The sequence below is a fragment of the Sciurus carolinensis genome, chromosome 6 (genome assembly GCF_902686445.1).
Source record: "Sciurus carolinensis chromosome 6, mSciCar1.2, whole genome shotgun sequence".
Taxonomy (NCBI): domain Eukaryota; kingdom Metazoa; phylum Chordata; class Mammalia; order Rodentia; family Sciuridae; genus Sciurus; species Sciurus carolinensis.
The window spans coordinates 29,039,387-29,057,751 of record NC_062218.1 but is presented as its reverse complement, the minus strand read 5'-3'; the positions used below and the strand labels follow the sequence as shown (position 1 = coordinate 29,057,751).

At 41.6% G+C, this 18,365-nt stretch overlaps 1 protein-coding gene across 1 annotated transcript in view; it reads left to right on the top strand.

Annotated features, from left to right (window-relative positions):
- Adamts12 (ADAM metallopeptidase with thrombospondin type 1 motif 12) overlaps nucleotides 1–18,365 on the top strand; it is a 319,480-nt gene that overhangs the window by 290,290 nt on the left and 10,825 nt on the right. Inside the window, exons 20-23 of the mRNA XM_047556801.1 lie at nucleotides 2,825–2,977; nucleotides 7,916–8,095; nucleotides 11,036–11,179; nucleotides 15,346–15,505. Coding sequence (XP_047412757.1) covers nucleotides 2,825–2,977; nucleotides 7,916–8,095; nucleotides 11,036–11,179; nucleotides 15,346–15,505 — 637 coding nt within the window. The remainder of the gene's footprint in view (nucleotides 1–2,824; nucleotides 2,978–7,915; nucleotides 8,096–11,035; nucleotides 11,180–15,345; nucleotides 15,506–18,365) is intronic.

Genomic DNA, 18,365 nt, shown 5'->3' with positions numbered 1-18,365 from the left:
TTTGATCTCATTAGCAACTTCCCTGGGTTGGCTAAATGTTGTATTTCCCTGTCCTAATGTGAAATTAACAGTATACTGTCTCTGTGACCTTGAGCATGCTCTCTAAACTCTGTTGCCCCCCAGTATCTGGACAGTGGGGCTCATGGTCCTGGCTTGCAGGTGTGTTGTTTTAATAGGTCATGGTTGTAGAGCACGGACCACCTGCAAAGCCGGGGGCATGAGTGAGCTTTAGTCCTCACACCAACCAGCCATGATGGCCCTGGTGTCGTCACCAGTTCCACAGGCTTACGGACTTGGAAAACTTCAAAAGATCACACAATTAACCAAATGCAGAACTATAATTGTACACTGAGTTCTCTCACCTGGGAGATTATCCTCATCTCAACTTGGCTTATCAGATATTGCTGGAGGACCAGGTGAAGGCTGACTGATCTGGGTGGCCTTGGCTGGGATACCTGCCTCTCTTTCCTGTGAGCTGTCATCCTCCAGCAGGTAGCCTGAGTTTATTTTCATGACAAAGGCAGGGGCCCAAGAGCAAACATGGAAAGCAAGATCTTTCAAGAATTAGCACAGTATCACCCACTGAATTCTATTGAACAATGTAAGTCACAGGAATAGCCCTAATTAGAGAGCTGAGGAAACAGGTCATGTCCCTTGATGGGGGAAGTTGAAAAATACCTCTACAAAGAGCATGTGCAAGAGGAAGTGTGACCCAAGGGACCATCGGTGCAATCAATGCACAATGTAGTCAGTGCTCTTCAATGATTATCATCTCTACTCTGCAGATGCATAGTATCATACAGAGGGAAAGTGCTAGGAACTTCTGAAGGGTATGAATCAAATCCTGATGAGTTTTAAGGAGAAGAGCCTTAGGATAAAATGAGCCTTTGGATAAAATAATATAGGCTATTTGCTACTCTTCCCTTTCTGTGATTGTACAATTTATCTACTGTAATACAGAGTCTTACTAGGTTTATAAGAGTTGATAATGAGAACTCTTATTGTGTTACATTTGTGTTATAACACAAAATTTGCACTCAAATGAAACATGAAATTATATGAAGGGTGAACATGAAGCAAAAGAAACCTAAGTCTTCTCTTGATTTATATAACTAAAAAGAAACTTTCAAGACAGAACTTCCTAAGCTCTGAAACTTTTTTTGCCTTAGCTCAGAACTGCATTTTATGCGTTCAGGAACCTCCCCTTCTAAGGATAAGCAGGAGAGAGAATGCAAGAAAAGTCAACCCTGTGAAAGAATTAGACACATAAAACGGAAGAATTGTGGGAGGAAAATTTGTACAAACTTAACGTGATCAAGCGAAACCTGAGGTATCTGCCTTGAGAGGAATGGGTCGTACATATGGCAAAGGTGACTGGGTGGCCTTGGCTGGGACTCCTGCCTCTCTTTTATTTATTCACCACCAATGTGGATCAAGCAGTGAAAAAGTATGGTCTGCAGAAGACCCCATGTGGTCCGAGAGCCAACACACCAGCATCACATGTGAGCTTGTTACAACTGCAGATGGTCAGCCCCACTACTGACCTCCTGCCCTCAGCAAGGTCCTCAGGTGCTTCCTCAAGACACTGGAGTTTGAGAAGCACTGCTGTGACAGACATCATACTTCATTTTGGAGGAAGAACGCTTCACCTTACTCCCTGGGCAAGCCAGCTCCCTAAGCTGTGCTTTCTTTTTCTACACTACATTAATGCCTTCTATACCACAGGTTCATCATGAGAAGGAATCAGGGGGATAACTTGATTGCAGTGTTAGGCAGGCTTGAAGTAAGAGGCAGAGGCTTGGCTCTGACATCCACTCTGAACAGCATTGGCATGAAATGTGGCTGTGTGCCTGTTTTCCCCTGGGCATTCGTGCCAGGATAATTTTTTAAAGGAAGTTTATTTCCATTTGCATTGACATTTCTTCCATCCATCAGTCAAGGATTTCCAATTACTTATTAAAATTAACTGGGGAAATTTCTTTTAAATTTATTTTTATTGTAAACAAATGGGATACGTGTTGTTTCTGTTTGTACATGGAGTAACAGCATACCATTTGCGTAGTCATACATTTACATAGGGTAATGATGTTTGATTCATTCCATTATTTTTTCCTTCCCCCCATCCCTCCCATCTCTCTTTTCCCTCTACACAGTCCCTCCTTCCTCCATTCTTGCCCCCCTCCCACCCCCCATTATGTGTCATCATCCGCTTATTAGTGAGATCATTCCTCTTTTGGATATTGGAGATTGGCTTATCTCACTTAGCATGATATTCTCCAATTTCATCCATTTGCCTGCAAATGCCATAATTTTATTATTCTTTATAGTTGAGTAATATTCCATTGTATATATATACCACAGTTTCTTTATCCATTCATCAATTGAAGGGCATCTAGGTTGGTTCCATAGTCTGGCTATTGTGAATTGAGCAGCTGTGAACATTGATGTGGCTGTGTCTCTGTAGTATGCTGATTTTAAGTCCTTTGGGTATAGGCCAAGGAGTGGGATAGCTGGGTCAAATGGTAGGTCCATTCCAAGTTTGCTAAGGAATCTCCACACTGCTTTCCAGAGTGGCTGCACTAATTTGCAGCCCCACCAGCAATGTATGAGTGTACCTTTTTCCTGGGGAAATTTTTTGAATACTGATCCCAAGGCCCCACACCCGGAGATTCAGACTGGTTTGTGTGGGTGGGGCCCATGGTTGGTACTTTACTGTGGCAATCATAGCACCCAGAACAGAGAACCCCTCCCTGCAGGGTCCCAGTGAGGGGCGTCTGAGGAAGCCTCCCTCAGCCTGTCCTGTGTCTTCTCCTCCCTGCTGCAGTGTTCCACCACGTGTGGGCTGGGGGCTTACTGGAGAAGCGTGGAGTGCAGCACCCATGTGGATGCTGACTGTGCGGCCATCCAGAGGCCTGACCCTGCCAAGAAATGCCACCTTCGCCCGTGTGCCGGCTGGAAAGTGGGAAATTGGAGCAAGGTAATCTACCAGGTTGTGTCCTGGTGGTGGGTGGAAGGATCTTCTATCGGCACTTGCTAAAGTGGGTTTCTTCCCTCCCTTCAGCCATTCTTGACTCTTTTCTGTCTCTTCTTTTATAAAATCATGCATGAGTAATCACAGGATTACCATAGGCCTGATTCAAGTTACCCAAAAGTCTTAGAACTACAGTTTTTATTAACTCACATGTTTTTATCAGCATGTCCTTTCTCTTACAAGATAAACTAGAATTAAAAGTTAAATCTGGGGCTGGGGAGATAGCTCAGTTGGTAAAGTGCTTGCCTTATAAGCACAGGCCCTGGGTTCAATCCCCAGCACTGCAAAAAAAAAAAAAAAAAAAAGTTAAATCAGTGTAATTAATTGCTTTGTCTAGCATGTTACACTATTTCATTATACTGCTAAATTTCTTCAATTTATCAATATAATGAATAATTATGCATTATCATATATATAATTATGATATATATATATGTAATTAAATTGTGGCTCAGCACCTCTTCACAAAACAAGCATACTTGTTTAATCTGCCAGACTTAAAAAATGAAAAAAAAAAAAAAACAAGCCAAGGCATAAAGAATAATTTGGTCATCAAAAGTATATCCTCAGGGAGCTGGGGTTGTAACTCAGTGGTACAGCACTTGCCTAGCATGTGTGAGGTTCTGGGTTCAATTCTCAGTACCACATAAAAATAAATAAATCAAATAAAGGTATTGTGTCCATCTACAACTAATATATGCATGTATATATGACAAATCTTTTTAAAAGTATATTTGCAGTATTGAAGTGTGATTTTTACCATTTTTGCTAACATGACTATGGTTATCCACTGAACTGTTTGCATAGGCTCTTGTGTAAAGGATGTATCAATTCAGACTATCTAGCCTTGATGATTTGAGACACATCCACTCCCAACCTGCCTGTCACCCTGGACTGGAGCTGAGCCAGCCCCTGGGAGATACACTGAAGCTACAAGACATCAGTCAGCAATGGGATTGAGGGACACCTGACAGGTAGAAAGGGCAGAGCTCTGAGCTGAGCATACGCCCTCCATGTGCAGCACATGTCCAGGATAGGATGCCCTGTAGGTCCCTGTCTCCTTTTCAAGAAGCCAATTCTCCTTGGCAGCTGAGATACAGGAAAAGAGCAAAAGAAAAATTACTCTGGAAGTTTGGGAATGCTGGTGACCCTCTAGCTGTTCATTTCTTCATCTAATGGACTTTTTGTGTCCCCAGACAGGACCACGAGTTGTCTCTTCAGACATCTCTGGTTCACCTGGGACATGGGATGTCACTGATCTGCCTTAGGACCCTTCTCACATAGTAAAGCCCTGATCTGTGGGAAGAGAGGGAGAGTGGCCCTACTCCTTGAGAAAATTACCACTCATTGCTTTGATACCTGGCAACCTCCCTGTCCCTGTTTCTTTGCCATTTTTCTCTCAAGAATGAATGTAGGTTCTTTTCCCTTTCTCTTCCAAATCATAACAAACTCAGGACCAGCAAGGACTGAATGCTTGCCTACAAATTCTCTTCTCTATCCAGAAAAATCTCAAGAAATGTTTTATATCCCGACCTTACCAAATGTTTTTCAATTCCTAAAGTTCCACTCTCACTTCACTGGGATAATCATTTCCTTAGAAATTACATGGACCAAACATCATATTAAATGGTTCAGAAATTGAAAGTGGTCCCTCTAAAAACTGGAACAAGACAAGGATGCCCTCTTTCACCAGTTTTATTCAACATTGTCCTTGAAACTCTAGCCAGAGCAATTAGAAGGAAAAAATTAAAGGGATACGAATACAAAAAGAAGAACTCAAACTATCCCCTATTTGTTAATGACCTGATTGTATATTTAGAAGACCCAAAAAATTCCACCAGGAAACTTCCAGCACTCAAAAATGAATTCAGCAAAGTAGCAGGATATAAAATCAACACCCACAAACCTAATGCATTTCTTTTCATAAACGATGAATCCTTTGAAAGAGAAATTAGGAAAACTATCCCATGCATAATAATCTCAAAAAAATTAAAATATTTGGTAATCAAGCTAACGAAAGAGGTGAAAGACTTCTACAATGAAAACTACAGAACACTAAAGAAAGAAATTGAGGAAGACCTTAGAATATGGAAAGATCTCCCATATCTTGGATAGGCAGAATTAGCAGTCAAAATGATCATACTACTAAAAGCACTGCAGATTTAATACAATTCCTATTAAAATCCCAATGACATTCTTCATAGAAATAGAAAAAGCAGACATGAAATTTACTTGTAAAAATAAGAGATCCAGAATACCCAAAGCAATCCTCAGCGAGAAAAGTGAGACAGGAGGCATCACAATACCAGACCTTAAACTATACTACAGAGCTATAGTAACTAAAACAGCATGATATTGGCACCAAAGACATGTAGACCAATGATACAGAATAGAAGACACAGAGACAAACCCACACACATACAGTTATATCATACTAGACAAAGGTGCCAAAAACATACATTGGAGAAAAGATACCCTCTTCAATAAAGTGATGGAGCTGGAAAAACTGGAAATCCATATGTAGCAAGATGAAATTAAACCCTTTTATCTCACCCTGCACAAAACTCTACTCAAAGTGAATCAAGGACTTAGACATTAGAACAGAGACCCTATACCTAGTAGAAGTACAAGTAGGCCCAAATTTCCATCATGTTGGCTTAGGAACTGACTTCCTTAACAAGACTCCTACAGTGCAAAAAAAATGGAATAAAAAAAGTCATAGATTCAGTGTCTTCCCTCATTACTGACTTATTAGCACATTTCATTTCTTACTACATGTGAATATGCTATTGACAAAAGAAGAATATCAATTTGAAAATTAAATTTAGGAATAGCAGATTATAGCAAGAAATGAAAATAAGAAAATAAAACCCATTTTGCGCTTAAGTCTTGTTAAATTCCCTTTTCCTAATAAAGAGGCTTCTTGTTTTAACTATGTGTTATTTTCCAGAATCTGCTTGTCATACAAATGATTGCTTTGTGGGTATTATAGCATGCTTTCTCCTTTGTTGGACAGTTAATTTTAAATTAGAAGTTACTTTTATTCTCTATGAGCTTCTTGCATGGCAGGAGAATGTTGATTATTTCCAAGAAGTTAAACGTACCTGATTTATGTAAGCTTTAGAGCCTCTGTTTGCCCCTTTGTCACATGAGCCCTTTTACAGACCAAGATTTGAAGTCAAGTTACGTGGTACAGTCTCCTCGGGAGTGGAAGAAGGGGAAGTCATATTGGGGGATCTACCTACTGAAGGGTCTTGAGAAATTTGCTTTCCTCAACCACACCCTGCAAGCATGACTATTTCACCATAGCCAAAAGGAGAGCTTAACCTTTTGCATACAAAAAGGAAAGCCTGAGGAAACACTCAAAGTAGTAGACAGCTTTCTTGGTGGTGCATTTTCTCAGCCAAGACTGCCAATGAGGTCATTGATGCAGGACTGAGAGAGTAAAGAATGATGCTCTTCATTCTGTGGTGACCAGAGATCACTTTAGTGCACTAGGAACCCCTCCTGCTGGCATGTTCTCAGAACTCATTTTTTCTTTTTTTTTTATTCAAATCCACATTGACCATCGACCATGGGCCTTATCCTAGCGGTGCTTGAGATAAATGCTGAACAGGGCATGCAGGGTTCTGCCTTCATGGTGATCTAACAGAGTGGATACACTACATAAATGACTTACTCTGCCTTTCTGTTTACTGTGATGGAAATGAGAAGGATCTGAGATAACTAGCAAGAGGAAGTGCCTCCTTTAGTTCAAGTATTCAAGGAAGACCTCTCTTTCTAAAAAGTGTTTCATTTAAGCTGAGGCCTAAAGAGAGAGCAGTAATGAGTCACACAGAGGATGGAAGAAGGAAAATTCAGGACATATGGACCACAAGGACACATTGTTAACCTAAGGAGTATCTGGGTTGATGAGCATAGGTGTCTACCTTCATTTTGCCTATCTCAGGTCCCCATCTGAGTGTGGGCAGCTTGAAAAACCAGGATGCAGAAGCCGAAGGAATCTGGAAGGCATTATGTTCTAAACAGCCAGAGACCAAGACCCAGCTGTGGGCAAGTTAGGTCCTTCAACGTTTACCTTTGTCCAGAGGAGGTCAACAGGCTGCAGCTGAACTGTGCACTGAGTAGTTTCCTGAGACAGATGCAAGGACTGCTACTCAAGAGCTGGGGGTATAAGAAGAAGGGAGGAGTAGGGCCCTATCATGGCTTTCTACAGGTGTACGCCCTGAAAATGCTCCGTGGTGGAGGCAGGTGATGACAGCATGGGAGGAAGAATGACACTGGGGACAAGGACAGTATTGCTCATTCCCATGAGTCAAACCACTGAGCAGTTACTCACTTCATCTCTGGGAATACAGGCCCTTTCTAAGACGTTCAAAGGCAGGGAGGAATCCTCTTTGGGGCAGGATTCTGAGGTGGAGATGGCGGTGTCTGATCAGAAGTCTCCCCTGTGAGAGTCCAGATGCCCATCCCAGTAAGTTTACATGGCTGACTGCTTCACCTGCAATGACTATAGATGCCCAGCAGGAGTGACAACCCCCTGAGACGAACTGCCAGCAGGCACTCCCGGACTCCAATGTCTATAATCTTGGAACAGCCTGTGAGGACAGTTACGTGTTATCCCAGGTTACAGAAGTCAGTCCTGAGGCTCACCCACCCCCGTCAGACATCTCGACCCCCACTCTTCATGCATGTGTTTCCTGACCCTGGGGAACCCTGACCAGGGGAGCTGCTATGTGGTGCCCTCTCTGTAGCCTGTGAAGGGTTCATTTGAACTAGTGCTAAGCGCTCTGCCTGACTGGAAGCCTGGAACCTGTGTGGTGGAGGGAAACGGAGGCCTGTTACCAAGGACTTGGGCATCACTCTTGCTTCTACTCTCCACAGTGTTCCCGAAACTGCAGTGGGGGCTTCAAGATCCGGGAGATTCAGTGCGTGTACAGTTGGGACCATCACCGGAGCCTGAGACCCTTTCATTGCCAGTTCCTGGCTGGCATTCCTCCCCCGCAGAGCATGAGCTGTAACCTGGAGCCCTGTGAGGAGTGGCAGGTGGAACCCTGGAGCCAGGTATGACCCCTGGAAAGGGGCGTAACGTACAGCAGGCAAGCTGGCAGACCATGAATCTCTGTTACCATGTGAGCCTAGAAGTGGGGGAAGACCATGCCTGCATCGTGCCCATGACTGGCCTCCATTCAGTGACCCCACGCTATATGGGTAAACTGTGCAGGTGAAACACTTTCAGGAGCTAAAAGAGTTCCTTTAAGGAGATGATACTATGTGGTTTCAACCATGACAATGCAGGATTTTATTACAACCTGATCTTTCAGTGGATATATTTGGTAACTGCGGTCTCTGCTGGGAAATTAACAAAATGGAATGAGTTGAGCAAAGACCACTTTGATGAGAGCCATCTAGGACAGAGCCTCAGTCTGAGGCTTTGCAGATAGGCTGGGGGTAATGATCAGATCCTTTCCACACAGTATAATTTTAGTTTCATCTCTCAGTGAAATGCCCAGATCATTGTTTGAACAAATTAAAAAAAAAAAAAAAAAAGTGCATGTATCCTTTTTTAAATGAGAGCTCTTGCTCTGCTGTGTCTTGGTTTCACTTTGGCATATGAAAACAAGGTGATTATTCTCTGGTGAAGTATGATGATCACATTTTCCAGTAGCTTAAAAATACCCACTACTACATCCACACATGGTAGGAAGATGAGAAATAAAAAAGCATAGCATATATTGAGTGTGTCCTTGGGGTACTTTACCTACATTATTTAGTTTAATTCTCATAATGACCTGGATGGTAGGCTTTATTAATTTCATTTATAGGTAAAGATATTAAGACTCAAAGAACTTGAGAAATCTCCCTGAGGTTAGACAACTAGAAAATAAATGCTGAAGCAGTAATTCAAATATCAGGCAGATTTGAATTCCTGTGCAATTGACACTGAGCAAAGAGTGAATTGAGGAGAAAGGGAATCTGTATCTATTTCAGATGCACCTGCCATGTGGCATGGAAGGGAAGGTAGAGAAGCACAACCTGAGGATAGAGTTAGTGTCAAATGTTATGGAAGACTGAGTACCCAGGAGTTACTTACTGCCTACTTGGCCAAGCACCCATGCTGATTCTTGAGACTCTGGGTCACTACCTGGGGTTTTCTGGGGCAATAGTCACCATTGTTTCCTCTTTCTCCCCCTTCCCTGTCAAACTGTGAAGTACATGAATGCCTTCTGCTCCCCTGCTCTGAAGCCAGGCCTCCCAGATATGCTGAGGCTGGCCTGGGCCTGTTCAGGTGAAATTTCCAGATCCTGGAACTTGCAAAGGAACTTAGATTTCCTGGTCAGAGAAATGGTATTTGCAGGTTATCAGAGATGACTAACCAGATCTTTCTGGTTATGGAAAAGATCTGTTCTTTGTACTTCCTCTAAGCTTCTGGGAGCTGCAACCATCAGTCTGTTCCCTGAAGGAAGGCCTCCTACCATTCTCCTTTCTCAATGTCCCTGTTCTGAGCAAACCACAAGGTTAGAAGAGTTCTCTGAGGGAACAGAAGAGAGGTGAAATTTAAAAATCATCTGAGTACCAGGAATACCAGGACTGGGCATTTTTAGAAATTTGTCTGACACATCACAATGCTGTTCTGCCTCACAGCACTATCTAATGGACTGTCGGGACCCATGTGGTAAATGCCAGCCAGTGCAGACTGCCTACATGGTAGATATATTTTAGCCGTGGGAACATCTCTACATCAGTGTAGTCAAGTATAAACATCCTTTATTATCTCCAGGAAAGCTTGTCAACACACAGATGGAAAGGCCCCCATCTCCAAGTGTAGACAATTTGGGGACCTCAGTGGAACCTGAGAGTTTGCCTTTCTACCCAGAAGATGCTGCAGTTGCTGGCCTGAGAAGCACTGATCTAAATTTTCTTTACCTCATTTTTCTAGAGATTACTTGACTAGGTGTCTCTGAGACTATAGGCATTTATGTAGGTACTTGTGATCCCAGATGTGTGATTCTTCTCCTTTACTCCTCAGATAGGGTGGAAAACTGAATAAATTAGAAAAAATGTAAGTTGATTCTCCAAGTTAGAATTTTGTGAAAGCAGTATGTTGAGCACAGAAGGCTAATTGCAGATAATTTCCCTGTTGTCTGCTGTTACCATACACATAGCACCTGATGTGAAGGCCTGATGTTGACACGTCAACCATAATTTTTGGTTTTGTTGGCTATTGTTACAACTATACCATAGCCAAGTTTTTCAAAGTACTTTTCAAAGATCCTTAGGGAACATTTAAATTCCTCCTAGAAATGTCATGAAAAATAAACAATATGTCTTACCAAATTATTTTAGCGAACAAAAACCTGACATGTTTTAGAAGTACAACCCTTCAGAAATCCAACTTGCATCTTGAGTTATTTTGTGAGCATTACAACCCAACCAGCAGAATCTTGAACAAATCCATGAATTTCACTATTCCTAATATGGACACATTTAATTCTAGTAGTGCAAAGGGAAGACTGAATCACATTCTGAAAGAAAGAAAGCAAAATTGTATTACACATGTATTCTCTCCTTTTGGGCTGCCGGAGCTATTGTGATAAAAATATCTAGATTTTACATTTTGGTTTCTAGACACTTGGGCCAGAAGGAAAAATGCAGATAACATACTGTCCATTCTGAAAAGATTTCTCTTTAAGTTTTTAACCAGAATCCTTCCTTTATGGTGTATTGCTTGACAGGAGACTACGCTGCATCTTCTGATTTAGCTCCTCCTCTCATCTTCAAGACTCCCTTCAGGCCACTTCCCTCTCTTCAGTTTTGTTTCAACATTGTTACTTTAAACAACTGGAGAGATCATTGAAAGGAACCTGCAAGGATGCTCCCGGTTCCAATGTAGACACTAACGTTTCTAATAATCCACAACAAAAAAGCAGTAAAAAGGTCTGCTGTTATCACTGGACATGTCACTACCCGATTTTACCAACTCATGCCCATGTTGTATATCAGTGTTCCAGGTCCTGTGGAGGCGGGATTCAGGAGAGAGGTGTGTCCTGTCCAGGAGGCCTTTGTGACTGGACAAAAAGGCCTCCATCCACTGTGCCCTGCAATAGCCACCCATGCTGCCATTGGACCACTGGGAACTGGGACCTGGTAAGTTAGTTATGGAGTCCGTTTAACTTTAAAAAAGAAAATAGGATGTGTTCTCATTTGGCTATAAAAGTAGTATGTATGTATTTATTTAAAATGTTCAGTGTATTCGCTGATGTATGATATGTGCCTGTGTATTCCAGTTTTAGTTCTCTCCCGCCATCTAACACTTCTAAGTCTGCTGAAAGTTCACTCACAGCTGCCACAGGTCAATGTTTACAGAGTTCAGAAGAGAAAAGACCAAATTCTTTTAAAAGAGAAAAATCACACAGCAAAATTATTCCAGAGGCACAAAACTTAAGGAAAGGTATTTTGGTTTCTCCTGTCTTTTTCCCAGAGCCAAGAGGATTCCCCTATATCCTGAAGCTTCAAATTCTGTCTGATTTGGGTAGTTTCAGGTTTCTTGTCTGCCCACAGAGTAGTTTTCCAGATGACCAGCATATTTAATGGAGAGGTAAACAAAGTACTTAAACTGAAAACGATAAAAAGATTTATTATAAAATGTTCACCATCTTTAGTAATAAGAGAAATGCAAATCAAAACTACCCTAAGATTCCATCTCACCCCAATTAGAATGGTGATTATCAAGAATACAAGCAACAATAGGTGTTGGAGATGTAGGGAAAAAGATACACTCATACATTGCTGGTGGAATTGCAAATTGTTGCAGCCACTCTGGAAAGCAGTGTGGAGATTCCTTAGAAAACTTGGAATGGAACCACCATTTGACCCAGCTATCCCACTCCTCAGCCTATACCCAAAGGAGTTAAAATCAGCATACTACAGAGATACAGCCACAACAATGTTCATAGCTGCTCAATTCACAATAGCCAGATTGTGGAACCAACCTAGATACCCCTTGATTGATAAATGGATAAAGAAACTGGTATATATATATACAATTGAGTATTACTCAGCCATAAAGAATAATAAATGTATGGCATTTGCAGGCAAATGGAGGCAGTTGGAGAATATCATACTAAGTGAGATAAGCCTATCTCAAAAAACCAAAGGACAAATGATCTCACTGATAAGCAGATGATGACACATATAGGAGGTGGAAAGGGGGCAAGAATGGAGGAAGGAAGGACTCTATAGAGGGATAAGAGGGGTGGAAGGGGTGGAGAAAAAATAACAGAATGAATCAAAAACTATTACCCTAGGTAAAGGTATGATTACACAAATGGTATGCCTCTACTTCATGTACAAACAGAGAAACAAGATGTATCCCATTTGTTTACAATAAAAATGAATTAAAAAAAGATTTATTATTCTCCAAAATTTTATTTATTCCATAAATAACACTGTATCAATGATACTCAAAATAAAGCAAATTCTTCCATAGGCTGATTCTGCTACTATTTTGACTTGTCTCACATGGGTTCTCCAGGAAAAAGAGTCTTGAAGCAAAATCTAACATGTTATAAGGAAATACAATGCCAAGGAAGCATCAGTAATATGAAAGAGGAAGTAGGTAGAGCAGGAGAATCAAATATGAAGTCGTGCACTTGATATGGGGGCAACTGACAATTGGTTGTCATGTGAAGGTCTTCTAAAATCTGTGTAAACTACTACTGCTTGTGGCAGTTTACCCAAAGGTAGAAAGGGAAAAAAAGGAGTCATCTATTGGCTCCTGTCTCCCTTTGGTTAAAGAATCTTCCCTTAGAGGGCCTATATCCCTCTGCTTCTGTGTTGTCCATATTTCGGCACTGAATGGATCCCACCATGTCTTTGTTAGTCAGCCTTACATTGCTGTGACCAAAATACCTGACCAGAACAATTAGAGGAGGGAAAGTTGAGTTCAGCTCATGGTTCCTGAGGTTCAGTCCCTGGTCAGCCATTGCTCTGGGCCTAAGGTGAGGCAGGGCATCATGGTAGAAGGGTGTAGCAAAGGAGTGTTGCTAGCAGTCAGGAGACAGAAAGAGGGAAGAGGCCACACGGAAGATGCATCCTTCCAGGGCATGTCCCAGTGACCTACCTCCTCCAGTCATATCCCACCTGCCTAGAGTTACCACCCAGTCAGTCCATTCAAACTAGGATGGACTGATTAGTTTCTAACTCTCGTAATCCAATCATTTTACCTCTGAAATTTCCTGCATTAACACAGGTGCTTTTGGAGGATACCTCATAAATTTAACAACGTCACTTGTCTCTTTGGCAACAAGAATCCTGAGTCAGGAGATGAGAGGCACACAGCATAGGCATGAGGTGAAGGTCAGTGGGTTGTGCTTCTGTGAAGTTGGTTTCCACCTCCACTGGGACAGATCGTAGAGCCAGGTGCTGAGACACAGGAGGAGATCAGAGGATCTGGTACACTACGTCCTTATTTTTGTAAAATAACCCATTCCCGTGTGAGTATATTTTCATGGTTATAATTATGATACAGATCAATGCAGTATTTTGTCCAACACAGTGTCCCCAGATATTTTTAGTTCTCTATACTCTTAGTAATTTTCATAATTCACAGCTATATATCTGCACCTGTACAGTCATGATCAGTTAGAATGCTGGTTCAAAGTGGCAGGGCATTAGTATCCAGACACATGAGGCACAATAGGACTAAATCTAACACTATGTTTCTTTAACTTCATAGAAACATACAAACAGGATTATGTTAGACACAATGACCTCATCTCTTCAGGGGACTGCTAGCCAAGACACAGCCTCATTTGCTTCCTGACTAGTACAGTGTATGGATGACTGGCAAGGAATTAGAGCCAAGATGTGAAAAGATCAGTTAACACAAAGAAACCTCAGCCTGAGTTTCCTGTCAATATTTTAAACTGTTTTGATCACACATACCCAAGGACACATGCCAACTCCCAGCTCCCAGGCTAGGGCAGTTCTCCACATCCAGAATATCCTAGTAACCACAAGGCAGTCACAACTTTCTGTTTACCTTAACTCTATAGTTTCCAAGGAAACCATGCTTCAAGGTCATTTTTCCCCCAAGTAGACTGAACCAGACTTAATGCCAATCTTTATTCCCAATAATATTCCACCAAGTTAACTGTAACTTATTTAGCCATTGCCCCTCTGTTAGAGTATCTCTCTAGGGGCACCCAAGAAATAGTTATCTAATTAATATTCATTTCCACCAGCAAGGTCGGGGGAGACCATAGTCAAGCCAATAAGTTTCAAATTTGCAAAGGTAAAAATATTAATTGGAAAGATTAGGAAAATACTTTGAGGCTATCTCTCAAAAAATGAGAAGAAGAAAAAAAGGAAATTGAGATAAAAGACAAGAACATTAAAATACTAGAATAGCAGGTATAATATCAAAATAATAGGATTCAGAAAAGGAGAATGAAAAAAATTAGTGACAAAATTATCAAGGAATTAACACAAGAAACTTTTTCAAAATCTGAAGGACATGAGTCTCCATGAAAGAGCTACAACTACTGTCATTAAAAGGAAACAAGTTGGGGTGGAAGAATAAGATCTGTTTCTGTATCAGTAAAACCAAAAATTAAATCTTGTTTTACGTGTTACAATGATTGAATTCAAGAATACTTCCCATGTGCAATAAAGTATGACCTGCCATATGATGTAAAGATGAGTGTTTGGGTTGGGAGTTTTCAATAGAACCAAGGGTGCAAACCCTATAAGCATGCCAACCCTATAAGCATGCCACCTTTCATTCCCATAATTCCCTGAGCATAAACTTAATTCCACTCACATTTTCTGCCATATGTTTTTTTTTTCTACTTCTCCTACTTGGCAGGGAATGTGGCCACAAACTACACTAAAGTTTTCACAGTTCACTCTCAAATGGAATCTTTTGCCAAATCTCAATTGCAGATTTCAAAGACTGTGATCAAATGGCCAATCATGTGTGGCTGCGGCAGGGCTCCATAGTATTAACATGGGTGCCTAGATTCCAATGTTGTAACCATGTGGTAGGAGTGATGGGCCGTTCTCAAATGTGGAAAAAGAGGGAGAGGTTCTTCAGAGAACCAGTAGTAAACTAGACCAAATTCTACCCTATAACATAGGACACTTCCCTATTTCACATCTCCAAATGATTAGTGCCTTTATTCTGTGGTTCTTTCAAAAAATGCTCAGTAGTTGAGATGCTCCCATATTTGACTATGGTGGGGTTTGAGGTGTTCTGCTGGTGTTCCCTTGCTTGGTCCTGGTCCAACTTTCTGTGTGGCCCTCCCTTTCAGTGCACAGCTTCCTGTGGAGGTGGCTTACAGAAGAGGACTGTCCTTTGTGTCCCATCAGAAAACAATACAGCTGAAGACCAAGACAGATGTCTGTGTGATCATGAACCCAGACCTCCAGAATTTCAAAAATGCAACCAGCAAGCCTGTGGAAAGAGTGGTGGTGAGTACATGGGTCTGCTGGGGGTGGAAGTGGGGGCCTTGGACTTTGCATAAGTAAGTTACTCTGCGTGATTCTACTTGTGTATAGTTTTATATCTCCTATGCTGAACAGAAAAGTTTAGTGCTGAAGAGACTGGCCAGCAACTCTGGAAGCAAGCTGTCTGATTTGGTGAGGTCTGACTCTAATTCCTTGAGGTATTATCTCATCCATTTTCTTATCTCAGATCATGTTTACACTGATGTAATCCCATACAGATGGGAATTACTTCTCTTTTTGCAAACATGTCTGAGAAGTGTTCTAGCCTTTCTCAGGAACCCAGTCAAGTACAGAATGGTCTTCTCTATAAATCTAGTTCCACTGGCTTAGGTCAGTTCCCCGGAAGATAACTCTGGGGTGAATGGATGGATGTGTGCAAGGGATTTATTAAGTAAGTTCCCCCAGGGAAGACCAGTAAGGGAGTGGGAGAAGCAAGACAAGAGGAGGAGGCACAGCCAAGGTATCCTTCCAGGCAACTGCAGTTCCAGCTTCAGCCTTATCTGCAAAGGTGCTCCAGAGTGCAAGTTATACCTAAGAAGTATCTTATCCTGACCCATCGAGTTGGACTTTCACATTTCTGTATTCTTCCTCTGTTGACCAGGGTTACCCCAAAGAAGGTGCATTTGCAGGCATTTAATACTTGCAATTGAAGAGACAAAGGAGCTCCTGTGGGCTACCAAGAGTTCTCCAAGAGAACCAGGCTATCTAGCATTAGAGGCTAAAGAGGAAGGAAACTGGGAGTTGGGTATGGGGAAGGGGTGTCACATGGAAATGGACAAAAAAAATCCAAAGAGGGATTGCTGAGCAGGGAAAAAATGGCATCATCTTCTACATTCAGTTTTCATTTTCAAAAGTATCCCAATTAGAGGCAGGCACGGTGGCACAGGCGTGTAATGCCAGCAGCTCTCGGGAGGCTAAGGCAGGAGGATTGCAAGTTCAAAGTCAGCCCTGGAAACATAGTGAGTCCCTCAGCAACTTAGTGAAAGCAACTGTCTCAAAATAAAATATAAAACTAACTAGGGAAGTGGCTCAGTGGTTAATTGCCCCTGGGTTCAATCCCTTGTACTCAAAAACAAAAATAAAGCGTATTCCAATTAGGGCTGTAGCTCAGTGGTAGAGCACTTACCTAGCATATGCAAGGACCTATTCAATCCCCAGAACTGCCCAAAAAAATTCAGATTTGTGATATATTATATGATCACCTTTATGGGAACCTGGAGACCTTAAGTAGAATGTTTCTGATACATGGTGGAGTGATATCAGGACCAGAATGCCAAGTTGTGTCTTAGGTTCACTCTTCACGTGCCACACTTCCTCAGAGGTGAAAAGAATCCAACTTTAGAAAAGGACAACAATAGGTTTGCTTCCCAGAGCAACCCCTTTTTTGTGACCTTGTCAAGTTAGTTGTTTAACTCTCTAAGTCTCATTTTCCTTTTGAAGAGCCCTTACAGAGTTATTGAAAATATTTTAAATAATATAAATGAAGTGTACTTAAAAAGACAAATGCTTCATCATGAAACAGCTCCATTTCCTCCCTTGGTTAAGTTACCTCATCTCAAGGGACTGTATCTCCTTATCCATAAATGAGTGGGATCAACCATGAACTAAGATGCCCATTCCATTGATACCTTTGGCTCCAATGATTTGCAGGATTTCTAAATTAAATTAAGAACCTGGAGAGAAAGTTCTCAGGCAGGGAGAGAAGATGCTTTTGATAGTTACGTATATAAGTTGCAAAGTGAAGAATGCTTTGTGCAGATATAATCGAGTAATTGGGTTTAGAGCATCTGGATGAATTTTCTCTGCTCCTAATTAAAGAACTGACCATGACACTCCAACTAAGGGGTCATGCTGCTCCTAGAAAAGTGTGGTACACAGTGGTAATCTTTCCTCAAAGACTCTTAAAGAAGAAAAGCTGTGAAATGTGTTCTTTCCCTCCTTCCAAATACTAAGGCATCCAACAGAGACTGCCCTGAGAGTTAATTCTGAAAATATTTTTCATTAAGAGTTGTTTACTTCCAAATCATACTTTACTAAACATATAATACTGCATGTCAGATGCAATGTCAAACAGGAAACAAAGCTACAAACCATTGGCAGGCACTGTGACATTAGGGAAGGGGTGCATGAGAGTATGTGGGAAGGACATCAAATTTAAATTGGAAGAGCGGCAGTGATGGACAGCAGAGAAAGAAAAGGATAAGTAGAAAGGTCAGGCAAAAAGTTCAGCTTTCAGAGTAGCCAAGAAGAAGAGAAACAAAACTATAGCAGAGCACACAAATCTAACTCAAGCACAAAGCTCAAGAGGATCTAGGAAATAATAGACTTGGAGAGGTAAGCAGGACTAAGAATAGTCTTAAAAATCTTACTGATGAATTTGAACCTTATCTCCAAGGTAGAAAGGAACCACTGAAGTGACCCATACACAGAAAGAAAGATGAGAAAATCATTCTGGCTGCACTATGGAGAATATAGGAGGAAGAGCAGTTTGCATGGCACCCTGTGCAAACAACGAACATGGCATGAACCAGGGCAATAGAAATATAGATAAAGAGAAGAAAGTGAATTTAGAGCTACTCTGAAGAAAAACTTGGCAGAACTTTGTTCCAGGGAAAGGGAAGGAAGGTTAATGCCCATATTTCTGGCTTTGGCTGCTAGAAGATGCAATGAGAGAGAAAATCCAGGGTTTGGTTGGAGAGTGGGGTAAGGCAATGAGTTCTGGCCAGAACATGTTTGTTGGGGTCTGGGAATCCTTTAGGTAGAAGTACCTTGTGATTGGTTTGCTCCGTAGGTGTAGAGGCCAGAAGAGAGATCCGGGTTGGAA